This window comes from Phoca vitulina, unplaced genomic scaffold (genome assembly GCF_004348235.1).
Source record: "Phoca vitulina isolate PV1807 unplaced genomic scaffold, GSC_HSeal_1.0 scaffold16, whole genome shotgun sequence".
In the NCBI taxonomy this organism is placed as follows: domain Eukaryota; kingdom Metazoa; phylum Chordata; class Mammalia; order Carnivora; family Phocidae; genus Phoca; species Phoca vitulina.
The window spans coordinates 35227464-35251691 of record NW_022589719.1 but is presented as its reverse complement, the minus strand read 5'-3'; the positions used below and the strand labels follow the sequence as shown (position 1 = coordinate 35251691).

Below are 24228 nucleotides of genomic sequence, written 5' to 3'. Positions count from 1 at the left end.
ACTCCCAGGGCCCACACACGGTCACGTGGCGGGGTCCCCCGGGTGACGATGTGTGTGTGGCCAGCTGTGAGCCCCATGGAGCAGGACTGCAGAAGGACCGGCCCTGTCACCAGTGACCAGGGGCCAGGCCCAGGACTGGGCGGGACGGCTTGACTTTGTTCAGCTGAACTGAGGGGACGGAGCCGCTCCCAGGCCCCAGCGTGGAGCTCGTAAGCCCACCACGCTGACGAGGCTGGGCTGCAAGCTAGAAAGGCCATCCGACACGTGCATAAGACCGAGCCGCCAAGGCTCTGAAGCCGTCGGGAGGGACAAAGTCCCCGGCAAGAGGAACGGGGTATCTCCAGGGGAACACGGTAGGAGGCGGCCCAGCGTCCAGGCTCTGACCCTAGACACACACTGTGCCGTGGGCCTTCCGCAGGAGGCCGACGTTCCGGGGCTGTGTGCTCCAACGTGGAGCCAGCACTCACGCGTGGCCAGGAGCTCTTCTTCCGTGGCCCATGTGACCAAGGAACCCAATTTCCAATTTGGTTCACCACTAAGCTGAATTCAGAGAGCCACACGCTCTTGGGCTGTCACGTTGGCCTAGAGTCTAATGCCCGGGTTCCAACGGGGGCCCGGCCACATGCCCGACTATGGAACAGGCAGGGACAGTATCTGCCTCACGGCGCGGCCGTGCACGGCCCAGGACAGGACACCCCTGGCATGCGAGGCGAGGCCTGGCGCACGGGAAGCACCACTCCAGGGTCTGTCCTTCTGAACACGTGAGCCGACACCCACCGGAGACCATCCCGGAGCAGCACACAGCAAGAGCTCCATGTGTACCCAAACCCATCCACAGAAAACACTTGGCCCTGGATTGGAAATACTCACCTTATCCATCCGATCCTTCTGCACCCCGTATTTTCCGCCGAATCCTTTGGAGTAGTCTGAAACGTGGCACAAGACAACACTCACTCTGCGGTCGAGGACCAGCACAGAGCCGCACGCAGAGGCATGCAGACAGATCCAGAACCAGCCCACGAAAATGCACCCAGTGCGCAAAGAAACGAGAACCGCGAAACAATGAGTCTTTACTTGCAAGGCTGAGTTTTGTTTCTACCAATGGTATTCAGGAGGCAGGCAGGCGCGAGGCAGAAAGAGGCGTGTGCATGCTTTCCCGCATTCTCCCGAGGGACAGAAAGGGTGCCGGGCAAGGGCTGGAGGCAATGAGAGCGAGGAGGCCACAGCACGGGCCGGGGAATGCACCGCTTCAAGAGCACAGTCTTCCGCCCGGCAACGGCTGACCGGCCGCATCCCTTCCTGCGTCCTGCTCCACTGAGCGCTACAAGGGGGCTCAACCGCAGGCTTCTCTTGCTTTTTAAAAGAAAAACAATTCCCCAGGGAAATTCTACCGGCCGAATACTTATGTCCCGCAACACAGATCTACGTGTCCATCACGCCGTCATGCAGCCCTGGTGCCACGGAGAGAGCCAAGGCCGTCCCCGGGCCGTCTGCCGGATGGACCCGAGTGCACGCTCCTGCCCTGCCGGGACCCTGGCACCGGACGCCTGAACTCTGCCCCCGGAACTCAGGCCAAGTTTGGACGGTAATTAAAGGACAAATGCACTGGCCAGAGTCCCAATATCTACATCTAAAACTTCCCCGTTTCTTTTCAGTTTTGGGCACATACTATCGGCTCTGTGTGAAGAACTTATACGTAGATGGTGTCACCCAAAAAACAAAAACAAACAAAACATCCCCACCCCAGCCGAAGACACCACCACAAGGAAAACACAGAAACCACACAGAACACGCCGGCCCCGGGCCCCTCGCTGCCACCTTCCCTCTGGTTGAAGGCTCAGGACCAGGCAGAAGCAAACAGCTCACTGGGTGACTCCCAGCGGTCACGTCAGCAGCCAGAGCTCCTGGAGAAGGCTGCTGGGCACCCCACCCCACCCTAGTCATGTTACGGGGTTAGCAGGACATTACCCTGCAAACTACTCATCTTACCAAACACAAAGCTCTAAGGAACAGAGAGGCAGAAAGGGGTGCAAGTCAGAATCACTCCAGCGTAAAACCGGGTTGAAAACACCCACGTGCCCCTGGCAAGGGACAGCGGCTAACTCGGAAGGCTGAGCCCCTGAAGTCTGTGCTAGAGGGGGCTGCACCGGAAGGGGAGGCGGGGGCGGGGCTGGTGAGCAACTATGCCTTGCTGGGACTCGTGCTTGGCCAGTCTCTCCTTGTAATCAAACCCCACAGCACAGGAGTCCTGCCTCTCGGACTGAACACCAAATCTGCCTCCGAAACCAGCCTTATAATCTGAAAATCCACCAGCAACAGTGGAGAAAACCGAGAGAGGAAACACAGTTTGGTTAGAATGTTCTAGCAAGTGCAAGCAGCAAACACATCGTTTAGAAAGCAGGACTCTGCGGAGTGCAGGGCTTGGAGCCAGCTCCCGGGCTCACGAAGAGGCCCACGTCGGCTCCGAGGTTACAGGACACACTGAAACTCGAAACACTTCAGCCAAGATCTGAAAATAGGTTAGGAACTGCATCTGAAATAATTCAGAAAAAGCACTCCATGCTTTGAGGTTTCCTTCTAGGGTCCTACCCGCGCTGCAGACACGAGAGTGCATCTCTGTGCGTGTGGAGAGAGAGACACGTTGTACGCAAGTATCACAGGGCCCCGCGGGTCGGCCCCACTTCCCAGGGTGCTGGCTGCAAGGGTGGGTGCGAGGCCGGGGCATGCGTGACGGGGCCCCCCCGCCCTGCAGCCTAGGTCCCAGGGACGGTGTTCGTTCTGACGAGAACACGCTTCCAAGCGGAGGCAGCGCCCCGGGGCACACTTTATCAACGGGAACGCACACGCGGGCAGAAAGCAGCGTTCCCAGGATGCTCAGCGAGCAAGGCGGGCACGATGCCCCCTTATCAGCAGCTCCCGGGGGCGGGGGGGCTCATTGCTACGCTAGCTGGGGAGCGTTTCAAAAATGTGGCAAGCACAGGACAACCCCAAATGGTGGAGAGAAAAACAACACACGACAGAAATGTAGCAAAAACACAGCACATTGATGGACCTGTGGACGGAAACAAACTTCTGGAATGATCTCGGGAGGAGTAGGCTAATAAATGTACCTTTTTGGGATTCGTGCAGTTGCAATTTCTCCTGGTGATCCCAGCCAAGAGCACATTTGTCTTGTCTGTCTGTCTGTACACCGAATTTTCCTCCAAACCCTTTCACATAGTCTACACACACAAGAAAAGGCCACAATCTAGTGTTAGTGGGGAGCCCGGGCAGCATGTTCCTAATACAGTGAGACACACATAACCTGCTAAACCCATCTCTCTCTTCCCGCAGGAAGAAGGCCTCCTCGACAATGTCTGGAAAGCAGCCTGATTTATACTCTCAGCACCGTGAGCACAAAGAGGACCCCGCGTACAGAGCTCCAAGGCACGCAGCCTAAAGCAGCCCCCACGAGTCACCACTATCTCCCCGTTTACAACAGACGTGCGACACATGGCCATTATTACGGGCAACTGCTGGGGTGCCAGGGCCAAAGATGTGTCAGGATATGGCTTCTTCATTTAACAGCTGCACTTATGGATTTGCTATATTTCAATGTGCGGTATTTAATTAAAAAGAGGCATCTACTTTAGGGGTTCCTGGGGACACTTTCCCTTTCTGTTCCGGCCAACACTCATCATGCTACCAGCTGCGGGCGAGAGGAGAGGAGAAAGTGGAGGCACCTTTCTGCGACTCGTGCTTCTCCGTCCTGCCCTGGTACTCGAAGCCCACAGCGCTCTTGTCCACCTTGTCCTTGTCGATGCCATACTTGCCACCGAAGCCCTTGGAGTAATCTGCAAACAAGGGAAGTACTGTTCATGCAGCAGCAACACAATCGGGGAGCTGATTTGAGAAAGTACTCTTATCACCCAATTAAAAACAAAACAACACAAACCAAAACTCTTTCAGGCACACTGTAAGATCACTAATATGGGAGACAGTGGGAAGTATCATTTGTATATGTAACAACAGAAATGTGAAGAGCAGCCCGTATAACGGATTTTAACAATTGTCTTATCTTCCCTGCATTCCAAAGGAGATCACGAAATAAGCGTGTTAGATGTTGGCGAGGATGTGGAGAAAGGGGAACCCTCCTACACTGTTGGTGGGAACGCAAGCTGGTGCAGCCACTCAGGAAAACACTTCCTCAAAAAGTTGAAAACAGAGCTACCCTATGACCCAGCAATTGAACTACTGGGTATTTACCCCAAAGACACAAATGTAGGGATCCGAAGGGACACGTGCACCCCGATGTTTATAGCAGCAACGTCCACAATAGCCAAACTATGAAAAGAGCCCAGATGTCCACCGACAGAGGAATGGATAAAGAAGATGTGGTTCATATACACAATGAGATATTACTCAACCATCAAAAAAATGAAATCTTGCCATTTACAAAGACATGGATGGAACTAGAGGGTATTGCACTAGGTGAAATAAGTCAATCAGATAAAGACAACAATCATATGATCTCACTCATATGTGGAATTTAAGAAACAACAGAGAGGATCCTAGGGGAAGGGAGGGAAAGATAAAACAAAATCAGAGAGGGAGACAAAGCATAAGAGACTCTTCACTCTAGGAAACACTGAGGGCTGCTGGACTGGATGGGGGTGGGGGGCTGGGTGATGGGCATCAAGGAGGGCAGGAGATGTGATGAGCACTGGGTGTGATACGCAACGGATGAGTCACTGAACTCCACCTCTGAAACGGTAATATACTGTATGTCAATTAACTGAATTTAAATTTTAAAAAAGAAAAAGAAATAAAAAGGAAAGAAAGATGCGTGTTATGTCTGAGAGCGAGATGAGCCCCGGAGCCGTAGCGGCCAGCTTTCACGAGGTCCCTCTGCCTCACCAACTAAAGCCAGCAAAAAGATACACACGGAGCATCTTCCAGAAACACCACTTCTACCCAAAGTGACGTCACTGACATACGTATGTTGACACTTAAGCACGGCTCCCCCAGGGCCACTCCCAGAACAGACCCAAGATCAGACCCTCGGGGGGAGGCCTGGGCTGCAGAGGAACCCTGTCTGCCCCACGGGCTCTGCCTTCCGCTCCCCGACTTCCCAGAGGTGGCTTTTATTCTTCTTCACAGGCTCGTAGGAGAGAGGGTCCGAGAGCCCTGAGCGGATCCGAGGGCAGGCCCTGACTCGCAGGCTGCGTGCCGTACTGGGCAGCGGAGGACGGGCTTGCCCCAAGTGGACAGAGGAGGCCGAGTTGAAAGTGACCCTGTGCGGCACGCTTCATGCCGGGGCCGTGGTCTCAGGACAGGCGGGCAGGCCTGGTGTGACCGGAAGAGACGCCCACAGCAAAGCAGAGGCCCGGCCGCCCCGCAGACCTCACGGCCGCGTCCCCGGGAAATGCCGAGCCAGCCGTGCCTCCAGGGGGGACTTCTCTTTTTGCCTCTTACGGAAATCTGGGGTTTTAAAGAAGACGTGAGCGCTCTGTTTTTACATATAAAATTTACATGTGCGGGGCGTCTGGCTGGCTCAGTCGGCGGAGCATGTGACTCTTGATCTTGGGGTTGTAAGTTTGAGCCCCATGTTGGGTGTACAGACTACTTTAAAAAAAAAAAAAAACTAAGTATGCAGGCCACACGAAATAAACAACGCAGAAGAACCAAGCATCCAGGGCCTCCGCGGGAGGGAGCGCACCTGTAAACCCCGTATGGAGACACCCCTCCCCGGGCAGGATTCCCAGCGACGGAGGGAAAAGTCAGCACGGCAGGTGAGGACGATCTGCAGTAGCCACTGCAATTTTAAACTCAATGTCCCTGGGGCGCCTGGGGGGCTCAGTCATTAGGCGTCTGCCTTCAGCTCGGGTCATGATCCCAGGGTCCTGGGATCGAGCCCCGTGTTGGTCTCCCTGCTCAGCGGGAGGCCTGCTTCTCCCTCTCCCACTCCCCCTGCTTGTGCTCTGTGTCTGTTTCTCTGTCAAATAAATAAATAAAATCTTTTAAATAAATAAATAAAATAAACTCAATGTCGTTTTGACCCTGCAATTCCTTTTCTAGAAATTCACTTTTTTAAATAATCACTTATGTATATGAGACACGGGGACAAGAATATTCACTGTAGCTGGTTTTTAGCTTCAAAAATCATAAATGACCTAAATTCCACGTTCTAAAAAGGAATGGTTACATGTCTGCAGCTTCTCCGCATGACGGGGACGGAGTGGGAGACGTACGACAAAGCCCCGACGCTGACCTGAACAGGACAAGAGCGTCCCCACACGCGCAGTGAAAAAGGCTGCGCAGGGTCCCGTGAGCCGCCTGGCATGGGGGAGAAATTCTCCCGGTGCGGACGGACGTCTGTGCACGCGGGACAGAGTGGGAGGAAGGCAGGAGCCGCGCTGGCCCGACCTTTCTGCGACTGGTGCTTCTCCGTCCTGCCCTGGTAGTCGAAGCCCACGGCGCTCTTGTCCACCCGATCGGCCTGCACGCCGTACTTGCCGCCGAAGCCGCTTGAGTAGTCTGCAGAGACAGGGCAACAGTCGGTAAAGAAGCCCAGTGACAGGCTCAACTGTCACTTCGGCTCTTTGACCGAGCAAGACAAAAACATGTCGGAGTCAGGACTCATCAAGAGATCAGCACCCAGTTTAAAACGTCCCCCAGGGTCACCCACGAGTGACCCCCAACTCCGTCTCCAGCGCGGTCCCCAGCAACCACGAGAGGGGCGTGTCTTTCTCAACGGCACACATGAGCTGCAGTCCCACTTGGGAAATGAATCATCCAAATAAAGCAAGCTGTGCAGCTCATCCCTTCCCAAAGGGACTGGGAAGGTCCATCGGGGCCAAACGGACAGAGCGCCCGCTCCCGGAGCCATCCGATGACACGCAAGACACAGAAGTAAACCCATGCGCAAAAAAGGCTTTGAGAAAGTGACATGCTCCCGTTCCCAAAAAAGGCTTTCCGAGACCGGTACGACTTGAAGGTCAGCTGGCGCCGTCTGAGGACCACACGCACAGCAAAGCATCAGTGAGCTAAGGGCTCCGGTTCCACCGCTGGGGGACAGTGAGCTTTCCGCCACCCACGCCCGAGACCAGACTCTCCCGGGCCAACGCCGCTCGGAGGGAGAAAAGGCAGCCTCTGCCGCAGGCTGGGAGGCACCAGGGTGACACACGACCCAGATGCTTAGGGAGCACGGCCCTGCCCAGGAAACCCCCTCGGGCGACAGTGCTCTCGCCCCCAAGGTGGCGGGGGCACCCCCCCAAGCACAACACAGCTTACCTCTCTGTGAGGCGTGCTTCTCGGTCTTCCCCTGGTATTCAAAGCCTACAGCGGACTGCAGGTACCACAAAAAGGGAAACACATTTTTAAATGCCTCCAAATCTGTTCATCTGAACCCACAATACATACAACATTTTAAAAAACATGAACCACGTTATTTTTTGACCTCTGATTTCCTAAGCCAAGTGCAAGTCTAATCAGCACCCCAAGCCCTGCTGTCTGACGTTTGTGGGACCACGGCCCTGTGGGCTGTGCGGGCCAAGCTGCACAGCAAGTTCCACTCGTGGATTTCCGGCCCACGATGTCAACCTGGGACAACACCCACTGCCACACGTGACCTTGCTTTGCACGTGAGCTCTTCCAAGAGCAACACGGACATCAGGCACAAGAACGGGGGCGGTGGGGGCATCTGCACGCACAGCCCCGGGAGAGACAGGCACCATCACCCCGTGGTACAGTTAACACAGAATCGCGGCTAATAGGGAGCAAAGCCTGAATGTAGACTGAGCTGCAACTCCAGAGTCCAGGCTCTCAGATGCTACGATAGAAAACAAAGGTGTTGACAGTCCTCGGCCAGAGATTCAGACACCAGGCCTTAGTCCTGGAAACGGGCACAGTGTTGGGGGTGGGGGGCCCTCTGCCATATCCGCTCTGAACACTGCCCTGTCACAGGGACGTCCATGCAGCAAGGGTGGCTAGAAATGGTCCCCAGGGACACATTCTCAGGCAAATCTAAGGCTGTCCCCAGTCCATCTGATGAAGAGATACCAACACGGAGGATTTCTACAGCAAACAGCAAAAAAGATCCTTACACGTTCCTGTTCTCGATTCTTAGCCCAGCCAGCCAATCATCTCAGAGCCTGGCGGGGGGCGGGGGGGGCTGCTTCTAGGAATCCTGCCGTCAGAACGCCCACCCCGCAGTGCCGAGCCAGAGGCACCTCGTGCTACCGTGACCGTCCCGGCGGACTCCCCGATCGCCCGGGCGCTGGTTCCCACGACGCTCACTCACCTGGTCAACTCTGTCCACCTGGACACCAAACTTGCCTCCAAAGCCCCGGACGGAGTCCACCTGGGAGCAGTGCTTGGAGAGCTTCGACTGGTACTCATGGCCGACAGCTGACTGCAACAGGGTGCGGAGAGGGGGTGTTAGCCGCCGGCGGCCCGGCCACCCCCGCACAGGGACCATGCGGCACCAGCCCCCCGCAGCCTGGGCTGGGCTCCTCCCTGAAACACACACAGGGTGAACACCGGCGGACGGGCCACCTGCCAGGTGGGGCCTTCGGACGCAATGGGGACAAGGCAAGGACCCCGAGGTCAATTAGGCCCCGAACCCGGCCTGCGATACCCGGCCTGCCCATGGAGACTGCTGGCCCGAGTTACTTGCCAGCTGAAGCGAAGCACGTTCGTACCGCGTGATGCAGGGACGGGGACCAGAAATACCTTGCTAACGGACAGAGCTGCGGACAGTGTGCTTCCGTTACGACACACTTCCGGCCACTAGTCTACTGAGCGAGCGCCCCATGCAGGCGAGGAGCGGGCACCACCACGTCCCCACACGGCCCTCGGCGAAGGAGGCGAACTCAGCCGCCGCCGTGCAGACCCCATCACCACGGCCTCTGGGCCACACCAGGCACCCAGCTCGTTGTAAATAAAGTCTCTGGCGCACAGCCACATCTGCTCATTTGCATACTGAGGCCGCTTCTGAGATTCAGCCACCAAATTCAGGAAACTGCCAGAGACCCCATGGCCCGCAAAGCTGAACACACTTACTACCGAACCCTGAGCAGCCCCCAGCCCTGCCCAGCCTCCCGGCACCCGGCTCCGCCCCCAGAGTGGACAGTGACCACGGATGGCGGGGCCCTGTGACACAGCACGGGGACGGCATATCTGAACCCTCCTTCCAGCTCCGACAGTCACACCGCCCGGGAAGCACCCCTCAAATGCCCGCTGCTTGTCTCCGGAGATCCACAGGATACCCGGGTTCAGGCTGAACTAAAACAGGGTCAGCCCCATTGCTGACCCTCCGAGGGAACTCAGGAGTCCGTTCTGTCGTATCCCAGGGGAAGGAGCAGTGCAGTTTTCCTGGAAGCAGAATAACCTTTGGATTCCAGTCTCCTCGCCCCGAGGCTGCTCAACGTCGGGACTGACCGACGAGCTCCGAGATGCACCGGCCACCCGCAGCCTCAAGTCCCCCCAGAAGGCGCTGATAGGGCAACCGCGAGGTGCAGCCTGCCAAAGGGGCCCCCCAGCACCAATCTCAGCAGAAAGAGGGGAAAGAAGTTTTAAGAAAACTTTTCTAAAAATGTAGCCAGAGTGACAGCTTGGCAATTATTCTAAACTGGTTTATCAACACGGATTTACGCCACTGACCAAAGTCATGTCTGTAACTAGAGGTCAGCCCTGGGCAGGGCACCCTCTGGATGCACACTCCAGCTCCGGGGTGTGGCTGGGACCAGGAATGAGGCCTGCCACCTAGGCCGCGGCCAGCTCGATCCTGACTGAAGGGCAGGGGGCCTGAAAGCCTCGCAGACAGGGGCCAGCGGCTGCCTCACCTGCCCAGACCACACACCTCTGGCAAATCCGTGCCTGCCCGGGATGGGTCTTACTCTGAAAGTCTCTACTGCGCTGTCCTCAACTCTTAACACAGAGATCTTAGGGCTTTTTCCAATTTCTGGAGAACAGGTTACAAGTAAGAGTTATTTGGTTTGGGAATCTTCATTATTTCTGACAACCGGTCCAATCATGCCCCCAGGAGCTGCAAGCTAGCCTCGCCTAAGTGTGCAGTGAGACACGGAGGGAGGAACCACGAGCCACATCAGCATCCCTACCAGGTTCCTCTTTAAGGGGCGCCACCCACTCCACCGGCCCCAGAGGCGCGAGGGTGTTTCCCTGAGCCGTCTGGGGACCGCTAACGTATCGGCCAGAGACGTGCAGCATGGGCACTCATAAGACGTCCCTGAGCACGTTCACGGTACCCGGCCAGGCACCAGGTGAGGACAGGTCTCAGCCCCAAAGAGCCTCCACGGAAAGGTGGCAACGTGGAGGGGGAGCAGAGGACAACAGGGAGAAGGCACAGGGGAAGGGCCGCTGCGGGCTGGCGGGAGGGGGGACTCCTCAGGGAAGCTTCTTGACTAGAAAGGCCGGTGCTGGGAGGGCAGGAGGGGCAGTCCCACCAGCAGCAGAGGCCAGAAGTGAACACCGTGTCGCTCCTGCCATGGAGTGCTTCCTTGATACTTTATTGTCCCCAATGTGTCATTTTTCCAACCCAGACCTGGGGGCCCAAATTGATCATGCATTTCTAACTGCCCATAATCCCATGCTCACAGGCTTTGTTTGGGGTGGGAAAAGCTTCCACCTACTTGATTCTTTCACTGTCCCAAGCACATGAAGGTTTTGTCTGTTTGCACTGCAAAAAGCTACCAGGCTTTTTTTTAGAATCCAAAGATTATTCTGCTCCCCGCTTTCCCTGTTGAGACATCTCCGGGAATGACAGTCACACCAAGAAACGTCCCTGTGTCTTTCCTGCAGCTCGCACTTTGTCCAACTCCAGCTTAGGCAAATTTCGGACCTGGTGTGGGGCCCACAGGTACACCGTGACCCCGCAGTGTCATTCCACGTCAGCTCCAACACTGAATCTGATCCATGCGTGCGGCGGCGGCGGCGGTGGGGGGGGGGGGGGGGGGGGGGGGGGGAGGGTGGGGGAGACAGGTCTGGAATTACAGACCAGAACTCGCTATCAGCTGATGGTTTCCCTTCTACGCAGAATGAAGGCAGACATCTGTCAGGTCAGAACAATCTCACGGTGTTCAGACTGGGAAATTCGCGTCTACAGGGACGTCTGGAGAACGTAAAGAACTGCCTCAGTGGCGAAGCCTGGGATACGCTGGCCCCTGCTCTGCCTTCTCCTGCAGGATCAGCCCTCCAGAGCTCCTCTGCTCCCTCTCAGGACAGAGAAGATGCAGAGTGCTGTCAGAGGCTGATGTTCAGTCGACAACGCTGACACTGCGTCCCCGGATGCCTACGCTCGCCCGGTGAGGGCTCAGGGGAGGCTCGCCCACTGTTCTCAGAGGGAGCGTTCTCTCCTGGCCTGTGGGCAGGGACTCCGTGTTACACGGAGCGCCAGACTGCCGCGTGAAGGTCATTCGTGCACGAAGGACGTCAGCACACCTGCTGGCCCAACGCTCACCTGTGGCGGGAAACGAGGGAGCCCCCGGATTTGATTCCGGCTGCAGGCTGAGCTGCGCGCAGTGGTCCACACCTGCAGTCAAGATGCCTCTGGGCTTCTGTCCGGGTCACAGGGCGGGCCTCCCAAAGCCCGGAGCAGCCCTGGGCCTCCCTACATGTCACCCACACCCAGCAACCACGAGAATCCTAAAAGAGCTTCTCAACAGCAGCAGTTTACGAGTCAGGTCAATCAACAGAGGACTACTACTCAGCTCCCAGAAACTGACTCAAAACATTTAATCCAAGGAGGCCGGAGCCCCCGCTCTGCCGACCACGGGCTCCTCGAGAAGCATCACACAGCTGCCACGCCTCACCTTGTCCATCCTGTCCTGTTCCACGCCGAACTTCCCTCCATAACCGTGCGAGGCTTTCGGTCCTGTTTCAAGCTCCTTCTCCTTGAGGGTCTGGTGTTCTTGAAAAACATTCTCTCTCAGCTTGTGTATGCTTGAAGGAAAGAGAGAAAATAAAAACAAACTGATAGAACGGAAGCGCATCCTCACCTCCGAGGAGGACACGCGAGGACAGGGGATGTCATCTTCGCAAACCTGCGATCCTGTGATTCCAGGCCCCCAAATCCCCACCTTCATTGTGCTTTCTTGACTCCTCTGCTTGCTGGCCCACCTGCTCCATCAGTTCTCCAAGTCAAGTTTAAGGGGAAAAAGAAACCAACCTGGGCACCTAAAGGGAGGCATCCCAAGCCCCCGGAGTACCTATCCTGAAACGTGGACTTTTTCTCAAACGCAGAAAAGTTCTCTGTTTCATCAGGTAACAGGACCAGGAGAACCAGTTCTGTGAGCGCCCCCCAACCCAAGGCAGAAGGGGAAACAAAGTCAGCAGTCCCTTACCCCAGACACCCTGAGGACACTGGTCCAAGACAGTGAGACAGAACATTTAGACAGCATCCCTTTACTTGAAATACTCCAGCTTTGTAAATATCCAAAGCTGAAATGAAAGACTTTCAGAATTTATCATCCAAAGCCACTTTTTACTTGAAACGCTGGGGATCGTCAAACAGATCACAGGATGTGGTCAACATCTGGCAGGTCAGGGAGCTGTCACCATCAGGAGACCATGAAGTGGCACACTGCCCCCCACCCCAAGCCCCTCAGGAGAAGGAGCAAGAACACGGCTCCTCACCCCCGAAGGACCCCAGGGCACCCAGAACCGTCCCAGGGGCTGCTCTACCAGGAGCTCCTATGAAGGCCAACACGTCTCAAAGCCACGGGAACAGAGAAAACAAGGAGAGAAATGGGTGACTTAACCCATTCGAGAGGCGGCCTAACCCACGACGGTGCCGGCTCGCCTCCAGGCAGGCCCGGGGCCCTCCCTCGACGCCCTCCACGGGCTTCTGCGGTGGGTGTGGGCGCAGCAGGTCAGGGAGGAACGGACACTCGGTCTAAAACGCCCACACTACAGACTTCATCCTCTCTTATGGACGATTTTCCGCCTCTTTCTCAGCCAAGAACGGCTTCATCTTCCTGAGAGATAGTGGGGCCAAGTAAGACAAATGGTGCAAATGGCCACCACAGGTCACGGGGTCAGGGACGGCCCTTCACGACAGGGAAAGGGCGGATACGTTCTGAAGCCAGCGCGGCCTACACTAAAGTCTGAGTGCGTTTTAAAAGTTGCTTTTATCTACACTTCTTGACAAGGAAACACCACCCAGAGAGGTGACAGGTCAAGGCAGGGCCAAGTCGGGAACAAGGCCATGTTCTCCTACAATGGCGACCATCAGTTCTATTTTGGGCTTTTCGCGAGAATACAGTGCCTAGAATCCAGCTCCCAGGACCCAAAGGCCAGTGATAAAGTAGTGAAGTTGTAAGAAAATCACGGGGGGAGGGTGTTTCAGGTCTAAGGCATTCAAAGACACGGTGCGTGTTAGAGACCGGCCACTTGCAGAGGGAGCGCAGGGGACCGCATCCTGCGAGCAGGCTTCGGCTACTGGAAGAGTGGACTCTGGAATAGTAAATACAATACTCGTCCGCAGCGGGAACTTGAAGTCCCTGCGCATGTGAGCGCACACGCACGTGCACTTGCACACATGTGCAGAAGTACGTCACTGTGTCCTCACTCTTCTCGCACAGCGGACGGAGGGACCGCGTGAGGGACAGAGGCCAGGGCCCCCGCCCCATCTGCTGTCCGCTTTTCAGGGGGCCATTTTCACGCCAACAGGAAGAAAGTCTCTTACTTGATGTGTTCCTGGTGCCCAGAGCCCTGCACGGTTTTCGCCCCCCATCTCTGCTCTTTCTCGCTCACATCGTTCTGAAAAGAAGAAGAAACGATCAGCAGACTTCACACGACCCAGAGGCACAGCAGAGGAAAGCCCCTTTCGGGAGAAGTACAGCCAAGGTGGGCTGGTGACTCGTACCACGAAGTCAGGGTCGGTCTCCCAGTCGTCGGCGCCCCCGTCGTCCTGGGTGATGGACACGGCATGGCCCGCCGAAGCCTTCCACATCTGAAAGAGCAGTGTTTGGGGTCACGGAGGCCGAGCGGGCGGCTCCAGGCCCCCGGCCCCCCAACTCCGCCCCGGCTTGGGGAGGCGCAGCCACGCCGGCGAGGGAGCGTCCACCAGCCCCGCGCGCGGACCACAACACCACAAAGGAAAGAAACAGAACACTGCATTTCTAGCACTGCTCTCCAGTGGATCCGAAACACCGGTCGGAAATACTGTTTCAATTCAAATGAGAACACCTTCTGGAAAATAAAAAAGTCTCGCGTGCGCTTACTTCCTTAAGAATACATCCCTCCTGCACTGAGTCGTGACAACAGCGCTGACCGAACAGGAGAGCACCCCACACCGCGAGCGTAAAGCCTACGTTACCACAGTTTAAAAAAAAAAGTACCCATTTTGATTTCTAGTACTTACTGGACATTTAACAGTGATTTCCTTAACTCAGACTCCGACAAGTGAACAAATGCTTCAAGTGATTAACGAGAGGGTCGCTTCACTGTCTACCTGGGGAAGTACCCGGGACGTGGACTGCGACGCTTCCCCGCACCGAGCAGCCCCGAGCGCGGCCTGTCGCCTTTCCGCGCCAGCGGACGGTTTCACCTGGCACAGAGGACGACAGCTTCACAGCTGCCCAGCTCAAGGCTCTTCCTAACCGCAAAGGTAAAATCTAATCTTTAAGAGTTTCAAGAGAAAACGATGTCTGAGAAGAACGGACTGCTTTTCCCCAGAAGTATTAATAAAATTTCACCTAGGCCAGGAAGCACCTGGAAGATTACTTTAACTCGATCAACCGAAAGCTTCTGTGGCTTGAACTCAGACAGGACAGAAGGCCCTCACAAGCCCGAAAACCTCCCATCTAGATCCGCACCACCCCCTCCCCAGCTCTGCTGGGCCTCGAGTCCAAATTCAAGGTGGTAGTGAGGGGCGCCTCACAGCGCTCTCAAGTTCCCAGATGGGACTGCTGTCGCTGTCACCTGAGCAGTCACCTGATCCTGGGTAAGGCAGAATCAACACTGTCCCCAAGGCCACCGCAAACCTTGCTCTCCTCTGTCTGGCTGTCCCAGGCACGGCAAGCATTTCCCAGATGTAATCTGCTTTTGACACGATTTTAGAGAACAAACAGACTAAACCCTCGGCCCTGGGAGGAGCAACCAGATACGCTCCGTCCCCGTGCGCCCACTTACAAATGCAGGGACAGCTGCCCGAAAGTTGATTCGCCCAGTCTGCCACTCTCAGTCAAGTGTGCCCCGTATGTCACCACACTAGAAAGGGGCCACCCAACTGTGGGACTTCAGCTGCCCATAGTTCAAGCCACTGAGGTTCCAACCACTGAGGACACGGTCACACAGAAGGACAGGGTCTCTGGGGAGGACCGTGAGGCTACGTTTCCCCCTCAGGCAAAGGTGAAAGAGGTCTTGCCCGTTGCTTTTGTAGACTCATCCGGAGAACACAGCAGAGCCCATCTCCAGTGGTCCTTCTGGAAGCCAGCCTCCTTCGAGGGCAAGGTGAGCACTGGCACCTGCTTCCTACCATCCTGCCTGGCAGCCCCTCCACCTTCCACAGCACGGGTGCAAGATGCCAGATGGCTCCTCCCAAGACAGAGATGTTTCCTGTTCCTCCACTCCAGAGTTTTCTGGAACCCGTTGCTATTTCTAAACCGCAGGCAACACTGGAAACTGGACTGACTGACTTACTTAACTTACTTACTTCTAAGTAATCTCTACACCCAACGTGGGGCTCGCAAGACCCCACGATCAAGGGTCACATGCTCTTCTGATGGAGCCAGCCAGGCGCCCCTTGACTTTACTTTTTAAACAACGCAATTTCCTCCCAGAAAAATATTGTCCCTATCTCTGCACACCCAAAGGGAGAACACCCACCCCTTTCCTTGCTCAGGGATCCACCCTGACAGTCCGAGGGGAAAGAAGATTAGAATGCTCACGATGCACAAACCTTTCTTTCTGGCTGAAGATGAAAGGCTGCTCACCAATCTCTGTGGAAAGCCCAGTGATCCAGTGAGGAATTTCCAGGCATTTGGGAGTGGATTCTGTCTGCAAAAAGATGAAGAGTAGAAAGCTCAGAAGGATGTCTACTGACAAGCAGTCTGGGCAAATCCCTGTACGCACAGGTCCTTTCAGGAAACTCTGACATCCTCCCACGGTTCACGAGGCTTTGTAAAGAAATCTGAAAGGAGGATGGCAAGATTTGCATCTTACTAACCTAAAAGCTCAATCGATTTTCAGACACATTGAGAAAATACAGAAAAGAGCAAGTTTCAAAAGGCTTATAGCTGTATAAAGTTTCTTCTTCGTGCAAACAGAAATTACTGCTGCAATCACTAGCAGACATCTTCTGTTGGCTATCATCCTGACGCGTCTCCGTTCTTTGCTCATTCTAAATTATGACTTTGCTAAAAATAATAAAATTCTATTACTGTGAGTTTAAAAAAATAACATAAGGAAAACTCTGAAGGGATCACGATGTGGCTGGGAGACAAAAGCCGCACAGTGACGGCTACCTGGATGAGAAGCGGGGTGACGCGGGGAGCAGTGCAGAATGGGCGGTGCTTCTAATGAGCGGATATGGTTACAGCACAGAGATCAAGACTCCACTTCCTTGGGCCACCAACGCACCACCTTCTCCCGAGGACGAGACAACAACTTCTACCGGCACTGTACTGCTAAACATTACAGAGCGGAGGAATCCGGTCCCCTCGCTCCCTAGGAACAAGCCAGTCACAAGCACGAGCCGCTTGTGTCAGCCTGCAGCCTTGTCACACATTAGGAACTGGAGGGATGGGGCTTTGCTAGCCTTCCCTACACTCAGCTTCCTACTGAGTTCCTGACCCTACTATTCACTCCTTCTCTCTCCTCAGTCCCCTCTGGAAACCCTAACTTCTGTAGGCTGCTTAGTATATGCTAGGGACTGAGGTTATTACTGTAATCAGCAAGCATCTATAAAAATCTACCCAAGGGCAGCTAGTGAGAGCCTCAAATCTACAACAATTTATTACCCCCTCAAATTTTTAAATTAAAAAAAAAAATCACAAGGATAACTGAAAATGTAAAAGCTTGGGTATGTTTTTGGACCCAAGGATAATGCCTTTGGCTCCCTACCTCACACCATATACAAAAATTAACCCCAAAGCAGGTCAAAGATCTCAAATCTAAGCTTAAACTATTAAACTCTCACAAGAAAACATAAGCACAGATTTTCATCACCTTCAATTTGGCAACAGCTCTTAGATGTGACACCAAAAGCACAAGCACGAAGAGGAAATAACAGATAAACTGGACAAAATCTGAAACATTGTGCTTCAAAAGACACCGGCAAGAGACCCGGGACAATTCCCAGAATGAGAGAAACAATGTTTTCAGATCATATACCCAAAATAAAGAAAGAACTCTGACAACTCAACAATAAACAGGACAATTAACCACCGGACAATTAACCACATTGTAAAACCAGGTGGAAAGGATCTGAACAGACATTTCCCCAAAGACGATTAAATGGCTACTAAGCTCACAAAAAGATACTAGGTATCATTAACCATGAAGGGAATGCAAATCAAAACCACAGTGAGCTACCACAACACTCATTCTAGGATGGCTAAAATAAAAAATCAGACAATAACAAGTTTGAGGAGGGTGTGGAGAAACCAGAACCGCCTCACAGAGCTGGTGTGAAGTAAAATGAGTAACAGTGTGGCAGGTCGTCAAAAAGTTAAACACAGTTACCACGTGGCCCAGCGATCCCCACCCACAGAGACAGACCCAAGAGAAAGGAAAATTTATGTCTGCACAAAACCTCACACAGGAACGCTCCCAGCAGTATTATTCATTATGGCCAGAAAGCAGAAACAACGCAGATGCCCACATGAGGCAGCAGGTACATGTGATCCCTTCACGCAGAGGACTGTTATTTGGCAACACCCAGGAGGGAAGGCCTGACGGCACGCTACAGCACGAGTGACTCCCGAAAACACGCTAAGGGAAAGAAGCCAGACACCAAACCCCAGGTATCATACAGTCCCATTTACATGAAATGTCCAGAATTGGCAAATCTAGAGAGACAAAAAGTAGATTTGTGGTTACCTAGTATTGGAAGGAGGTAACAGGGATCCTTTTTGAGGTGATAAAATTATCAAATGGATTGTGATGATGATTGCACAACTGTGTGACTATACGACAAAACGACTGAATTGTACCCTTTAAATGGGTGAATTATACGGTATGTGAATTGCATCTCAAATAAAATGTTAACAGAAAACACCCCTCACCATTAACAGACCTTCCTTGCAAACGTCACACGTACTCACTCATCAAGACCGCACAAGTGTGACGTCACTGGACGCTGCCATATAAACCGAGTGGAAAACTCTACAGGACAAGGTTCTAGATGATGGGACAGAATTAGTTTCCCATTAAGGTCATAATGGCCAGGGCAGCAGAGAAGCAGAGAGAACAAGGCCCAGAGGAGCCAAAACAGCTGCCCGGAGACCCACTCCTCCATGCCGCACTTCCGCTGAGAAAAGCCCCCTGGCGCCTGGGCATGCTTCCCCTGGGTCTGCTCAGAGCACCTGCAAACCTGAAAGACCAGGCCAGTGCTGGAGGCCATGTCGGGCGGGGGCCCGGGGAACACACCAGGCAGTCCCGGTGCTCCCCATGACTCAGGCCCTCGACCACACCCTTTCCGAGCACCTACCTGGGCTGCCCCGCACCCAACAAAGATGAATCACCAATCAGAACCACTTAGAAGTGCTTGAAAGATAAGCCCATCAAAATGATCCACCCAGAAGTCAGAGGTGCGCACTGGGAGACGAAGTATCAAAAACAACCCTGCACCCCGTCCCTCTTTATTCTTATTCTGGAGAACCGGAAAGTGGCCTTTAGGGCTCTTCCTGCTCCTCGGGGATATGGGAGTGCTCTTCTGAGAGACAGGGCTGCCTCCACGCACTGGGGCAGTGATTCACCCCACGGTCAGAGGGGGGCAGGGACAGCAGGGGCCTGCCCAACGCACAGCCCTTGCCAGCCCTGGGCCCGCTGGGCCGGACCAGGCGGCCAGAACCCAGGGGGTTAACCCCTGACAGAGCACAGCGGGGCCAAGTCGACGCAACCCAAATGGGGCGCTGGCGGGGCGGTCCCAGGGAGGGGAGCGCCCACTCGGGATGCCTCCAGAGCTGCGGTCAGCGGAAAATGGGATTCCTCCCCCAGAGGCCCCACTCGTCCACAGATTCCAGTCCGAGGAAGCCCTGTCCCCTCTTCTCCCGACCCTCCAGTAGGGCGATCGAGCTCCCGTAATATTCAAGAGATGGAAACACAACAAACAGCCCAAAAGAACCTTTCTGGTGACTTCCAACACACCCAGAGGAGGGGCTGCTCCAAATTTAGAGCCTCTCAACCCGCCGCAGTTGCGCGTGTCGCTGCATTCCAACTGACCTGATTGCAGGAGCTCCCGGTAGGTGCGGGCCACCGGAAAACCCCGGCCCCCGGCCCCTCCCCGCCCGACCCCGGCCCTTCCCCGGACCCCCGGCCCCTAGGACACCGGCGGATCCCCCCAGGCGTAGACTCCCGGCCCCTCCCCGCCCGACCCTGACCCTTCCCCGCCCCCAGGCCTCTCCCTGCCAGACCCCGGCCCCTCGGACCCCGGCCCCACCCCGCCCGACCTCGGCCTTTCCCCGGCCCCTCGGACCCCAGCCGACCCCGCCCCGCGCAGACCCCCGGTCTTTCTCCCTCGGCTCTCACCGGCTCCCCCCTAGGGACCCAGGCACCCTGCACTCAGACGGAGGACCCCTACCCCCGTCTGACCTTCCGGTCCCCCTTCCTCCCCGCAGCCCCAGCCTCTCCCCCTCAGGGCCCGGAGCCCTCCTCCCGGAGCCCAGCGACCGGCCCGCGCGCGCCCCCCCCGCCCGCGCCCTAAACCGCGAGCGGAAGAGCGGCGAGACCGCAGCGACCGCCGCTTCCTTCCCGTTCCGGGGCTGGCGGCGCCCAGGGCAGCCGGCAGAGGAGCGCGCCCCCCCTCCCAGCCCCCCCCAGAGGAAGCCGCGCTCGCTCACCGCAGCCTGGGGTCGGTCCCGCCCGGCCCTAGCTCCGCCGCGCCCGCTGCTCCCGGGCGCCCGGCTCCACTTCCGGTTCCGCGGCGGGGGGCGGGGCCGCATCCGGGTCCCGGCGAGGCCCCGCCCCAGGCCCTCCGGGTGGGCGGCTGGCCGCGGGCGCCCTGGGAGCTCGGCCGGCGGGCCCCTCCGGCCGGAGCCGCCCCCACCGCCCACGTGGCACGGGCTGCGCCCTCCGGTGGCGCAGGCGCGAGCTCCGCCAGTGTGCGGGCTGCGGAGCCGACCTGAAGATGAAGTCAGCTCCTTACGGAGTTAGGTGCGGGGGGCGCCCGCTCGGCCTGTGCTCAAGGGCAGATGCTCCCAGGGGTGCTCTAGGATTCCTAGAACTGCCCCGGGTGAGAAAGGGAACGTGAGCTAGGCAAGGTGCACTCGCAAGAGGTGACTGTAATGGTCATCAGCTAGGGGACTAGCTCTTCATCATCCCCCCATCCGACCATCCGTCCACCCACGCTCCATTCTTCCACCCACCCATCCACGCATCATCCATCCATCCATCCATCCATCTGCCCAACCTTCATCCATCACCCACATCCTCCATCCATCCACCGATCGGTGCATCATCCATCCGTCTCCATCCATCCATCCGCTCTTCATGCATCTACCCATCCAGCAGACATCTCTCATCCATCCATCCACCCATCTATCCATCCAGAGAAGGCCATCTATGTATTAAGAATAGATGGTCAGCAAAATAAATATGGACCTTGTTCTCAGGGACCTTCCAGCCTAGAAGGGAAGTCAGGCATAATCACACAGATAATGTAATTAGGAAACAAGATGAATGCTGTAAAGAAGTAAAAAGTGTTGTGAAATTGTACTGGGGAGAATGTGGGATCTTAACTCACCAGAGAAGGATTCTATGGGCAATTAAAATTTGCACCAAGATCTGAAGGCCAAGTAGGAGTAAGGAGGTCAGGAGGGAAGAATTCTCCAGGCAGAGAAAACAGCATGTGCAAAGGCCCTGAGGCAGAGGAACTGAAGAAAGTTGGGTAGCAGAAGTAGGGTGATGAAGCAGGGCAGTGGGGGAAGATGGGGCCAGGTCATGTAGAGGTTGGCAGGGCACAGCAAGGACCTTGATCTTTATTCTAAAATAAATGGGAAGTCCTTAGAGGAAGTTAAGCAGAGAAGAGACATCATAAAGTTTGAATTATAATGAGATCCCTCTGGCTGCTGTGTGGGGAATAGATGGGAAGACAGCCAGGTAGGAGCCTAGGACAGCCAGTTCAGGCAAACCTGTGGTAGCAGGTAAGACGGAGAGAAGCGAGTAGATACAAGAGACATTTAGAAAGTTAAATCGTCAGGTCTGAGGATGGATTAGGGGTGGGGAAGGAGATGTCAGGTGTCAAAGGATAATTTAAAAAAATAAAGTGATTTTCATACACATATACTGGTAAAGTGAACGCATGTCAAAGATTTTATGTAACCTAATAATGAACGAAGCAATAAGATGTTGCAGCTTATCGAAGGAGAAGCCAAGGGACTGCTGAAATGAATTTGCAAAAACCAGTCTATCCATAGGGCAACAGTCAACTGTATTTCACTACACTCAGCTAATTTGTGTATCTACAGACAAGAATTATTTGCATTGCTGTCTGTTTCCTTCCGAACTATGATATAGCGCAGGCAAAAACAAAGGCACACAGCCCATGGAATCAAATGATTATCAGAGGCTCTGAGTTCTGTTGAAAGAATATCCAATAATCACTTTTGTCATTCAAAATCTGAAAGCTCTCCTTACAAAAGGACGGCCCTAGCCCCTGCATAGATGCTCAGACAAGGAAAATGGAGGGAGGTGAGGAGGGGGAAGACAGAGGCACCCAGCTGGAGGGGTCAGTCAGTATCCTGACTTGGTACATTTGAGGCACCATCAAGTTGAGGTGACGTCAGCGAGATGGCTCTTCAGCGGGGGCTTTAAAAGTAAGCAGGAGAAGGATGTAAAAGAAGGTGGGAAAGGGGTCCCAGGAACAGGGAGAAATTCAAGCAGAGGCACAGAGGTGGGAAAGAACCAGATATGCACGGGGAACAGCGGGGGTCAGAGAGAAAGAACTCAAGGGTTTTCCCGTCCATCATTACTACACACGGTGCAGCGGTGTGTGGGTTGCTCCGTGGACTAAAGGGAAGACTCCCTTTTGGTGGTGTCTTCCATAGAGGATTTTACTCCCTGAGGACAAGAACGGGTACTCTGGCACAAAGGTTGTGGAGGTTGAGGACCTGACTACAATCCTGGCTTCCCCACCTACTAGCTGCATGACAGTGGACAGTCACTGCGCGTTTCCGTGCCGCAGTCTCCCCAGCTGTGCACCTAGCACCTGCATCCTGGAGTTGTACTCTGGAGACCGAAGGTCATTTTATCGGCCCCAGGCCGGGCATGCAGGGAGTGCCCCATAAGTGTGGGCCCTCAGTTGACAGTAACAGGGGGAGAAAGTTGGTGAGGCAGAGGAGATGGAGATCCGAGAGGCTGGCCAAGCACCCCGCCTCCTGAAGCCACACAGCAGGTGGGCGGCTGCGGGGCCTGGACAATGATCCAGAGCACCCTCGTTCACTAGGAAAGTCGTAGATTCTGCGCCTGGGTTTCCTATACATTTCCCGCGCACCTTCCTCTCGTGCAACTAGCGGGAGGCTCCTCACCTAGGTCCGGGGAACCGCCCACGACCCAGGCCTCAGCCAATCAGCACCCCGCAATGCTCTGGCTCTGATTGGCTCGGGCGTGGGCACGTGCTCCAACCCGGCCCAATGGGACTTCACCTAGGAATGCGGGAGCGCCCCAGCAGTGCCGTTCCTCCGGAAGTGAGAGTCAGACGCGGGCAGCGTGGCGCCTGGGAGGCTTCGCGTCTGTGCCCTGGCTGGTGCGCCGTCCTTGTCCCGCGGCGCTGCGAGCCCGCACGCTCCCGGTCCCCACCAGAGTCCGAGCGGGGCCGAGGGCCCTCCCTGGGAGGCGCGGGACGCCCCGAGCCAGCGCGCACCTGCTGGGGCTGCGGCGCCCTCAGCGTGGGCTGGGACCGGGACCCGGAGACTGGCTCTTAGTCTCGGCCACGAGGGAAGTCGGGGCGTGAACCCGCCCGCACCCCTCCTGGCTGCGCTGGAGGACAAACCCTTCTTGCGCCTTCCCGCCTCCTGGCTGCATCACACCATTTGCCTCCGACCGTCTGCACGTGACCTCTGTGTCTGTCCCCGAAATCCCGCTGCCCCACTCTTTTTTTTTTAAATCTTTTATTGTTATGTTAATCCCCATACATTACATCATTAGTTTTTGATGTAGTGTTCCATGATTCATTGTGCATAACACCCAGTGCTCCATGCAGTACGTGCCCTCCTCAATACCCATCACCAGGCTAACCCATCCTCCCACCCCCCTCCCCTCTAGAACCCTCAGTTTGTTTTTCAGAGTCCATGTCTGTCGTGGTTCGTCTCCCCCTCTGATTTGCCCCCCTTCATTCTTCCCCTCCTGCTTTTTTTTTTCTTAACATATATTGCATTATTTGTTTCAGAGGTACAGATCTGAGATTCAACAGTCTTGCACAGTTCACAGCGCTTACCAGAACACATACCCTCCCCAGTGTCTATCACCCAGTCACCCCATCCCTCCCACCCCAGCCCCCACTCCAGCAACCCTCAGTTTGTTTCCTGAGATTAAGAATGCCTCATATCAGTGAGGTCATATGATACATGTCTTTCTCTGTTTGACTTATTTCGCTCAGCATAATACCCTCCAGTTCCATCCACGTCGTTGCAAATGGCAAGATCTCATTTTTTTAAAAAGATTATTTATTTGAGAGAGAGAGAGCACAAGTCAGGGAAGCAGCAGAGGGAGAGGGAGAAGCAGACACCCTGCTGAGCAGGGAGCCTGACCCCGGGCTCAATCCCAGGCTCCCAGGATCATGGCCTGAGCTGAAGGCAGGCACTTAACCGCCTGACCCACCCAGGCGCCCCAATCTCATTCTTTTTGATGGCTGAGTAATATTCCATTGTACATACATGCCATCTTAATCCATTCATCAGTCAGTGGACATTTGGGCTCTCTGCATAGTTTGGCGATTGTTGATAATGCTGCTATAAACATTGGGGTGCGTGTGCCCCTTCAAATCTGTATTTTTGTATCCTTTGGTTAAATACGCAGTAGTGTGATTGCTGGGTCATAGGATAGTTCTATTTTTAACTTTTTGAGGAA

General features: G+C 55.1%; 1 protein-coding gene across 4 annotated transcripts in view; it reads right to left on the bottom strand.

Annotated features, from left to right (window-relative positions):
• The window catches only part of CTTN (cortactin), a 31439-nt gene extending 11335 nt beyond the window's left edge, over nt 1–20104 (bottom strand). The window contains exons 1-11 of one of the 4 annotated variants that reach the window (XM_032414566.1): nt 20004–20104; nt 15902–15999; nt 13865–13951; nt 13685–13758; nt 11811–11940; nt 8282–8392; nt 7273–7327; nt 6406–6516; nt 3723–3833; nt 3111–3221; nt 871–926 (exon numbers count right to left, since the gene is read on the bottom strand). In XM_032414566.1, coding sequence (XP_032270457.1) covers nt 871–926; nt 3111–3221; nt 3723–3833; nt 6406–6516; nt 7273–7327; nt 8282–8392; nt 11811–11940; nt 13685–13758; nt 13865–13951 — 846 coding nt within the window. In that variant the 5' untranslated portion in view covers nt 15902–15999; nt 20004–20104. The remainder of the gene's footprint in view (nt 1–870; nt 927–3110; nt 3222–3722; nt 3834–6405; nt 6517–7272; nt 7328–8281; nt 8393–11810; nt 11941–13684; nt 13759–13864; nt 13952–15901; nt 16000–20003) is intronic. The other 3 variants (XM_032414568.1, XM_032414569.1, XM_032414567.1) reach the window with 3 other exon arrangements.
• Between the last annotated feature and the right edge of the window lie 4124 nt (nt 20105–24228).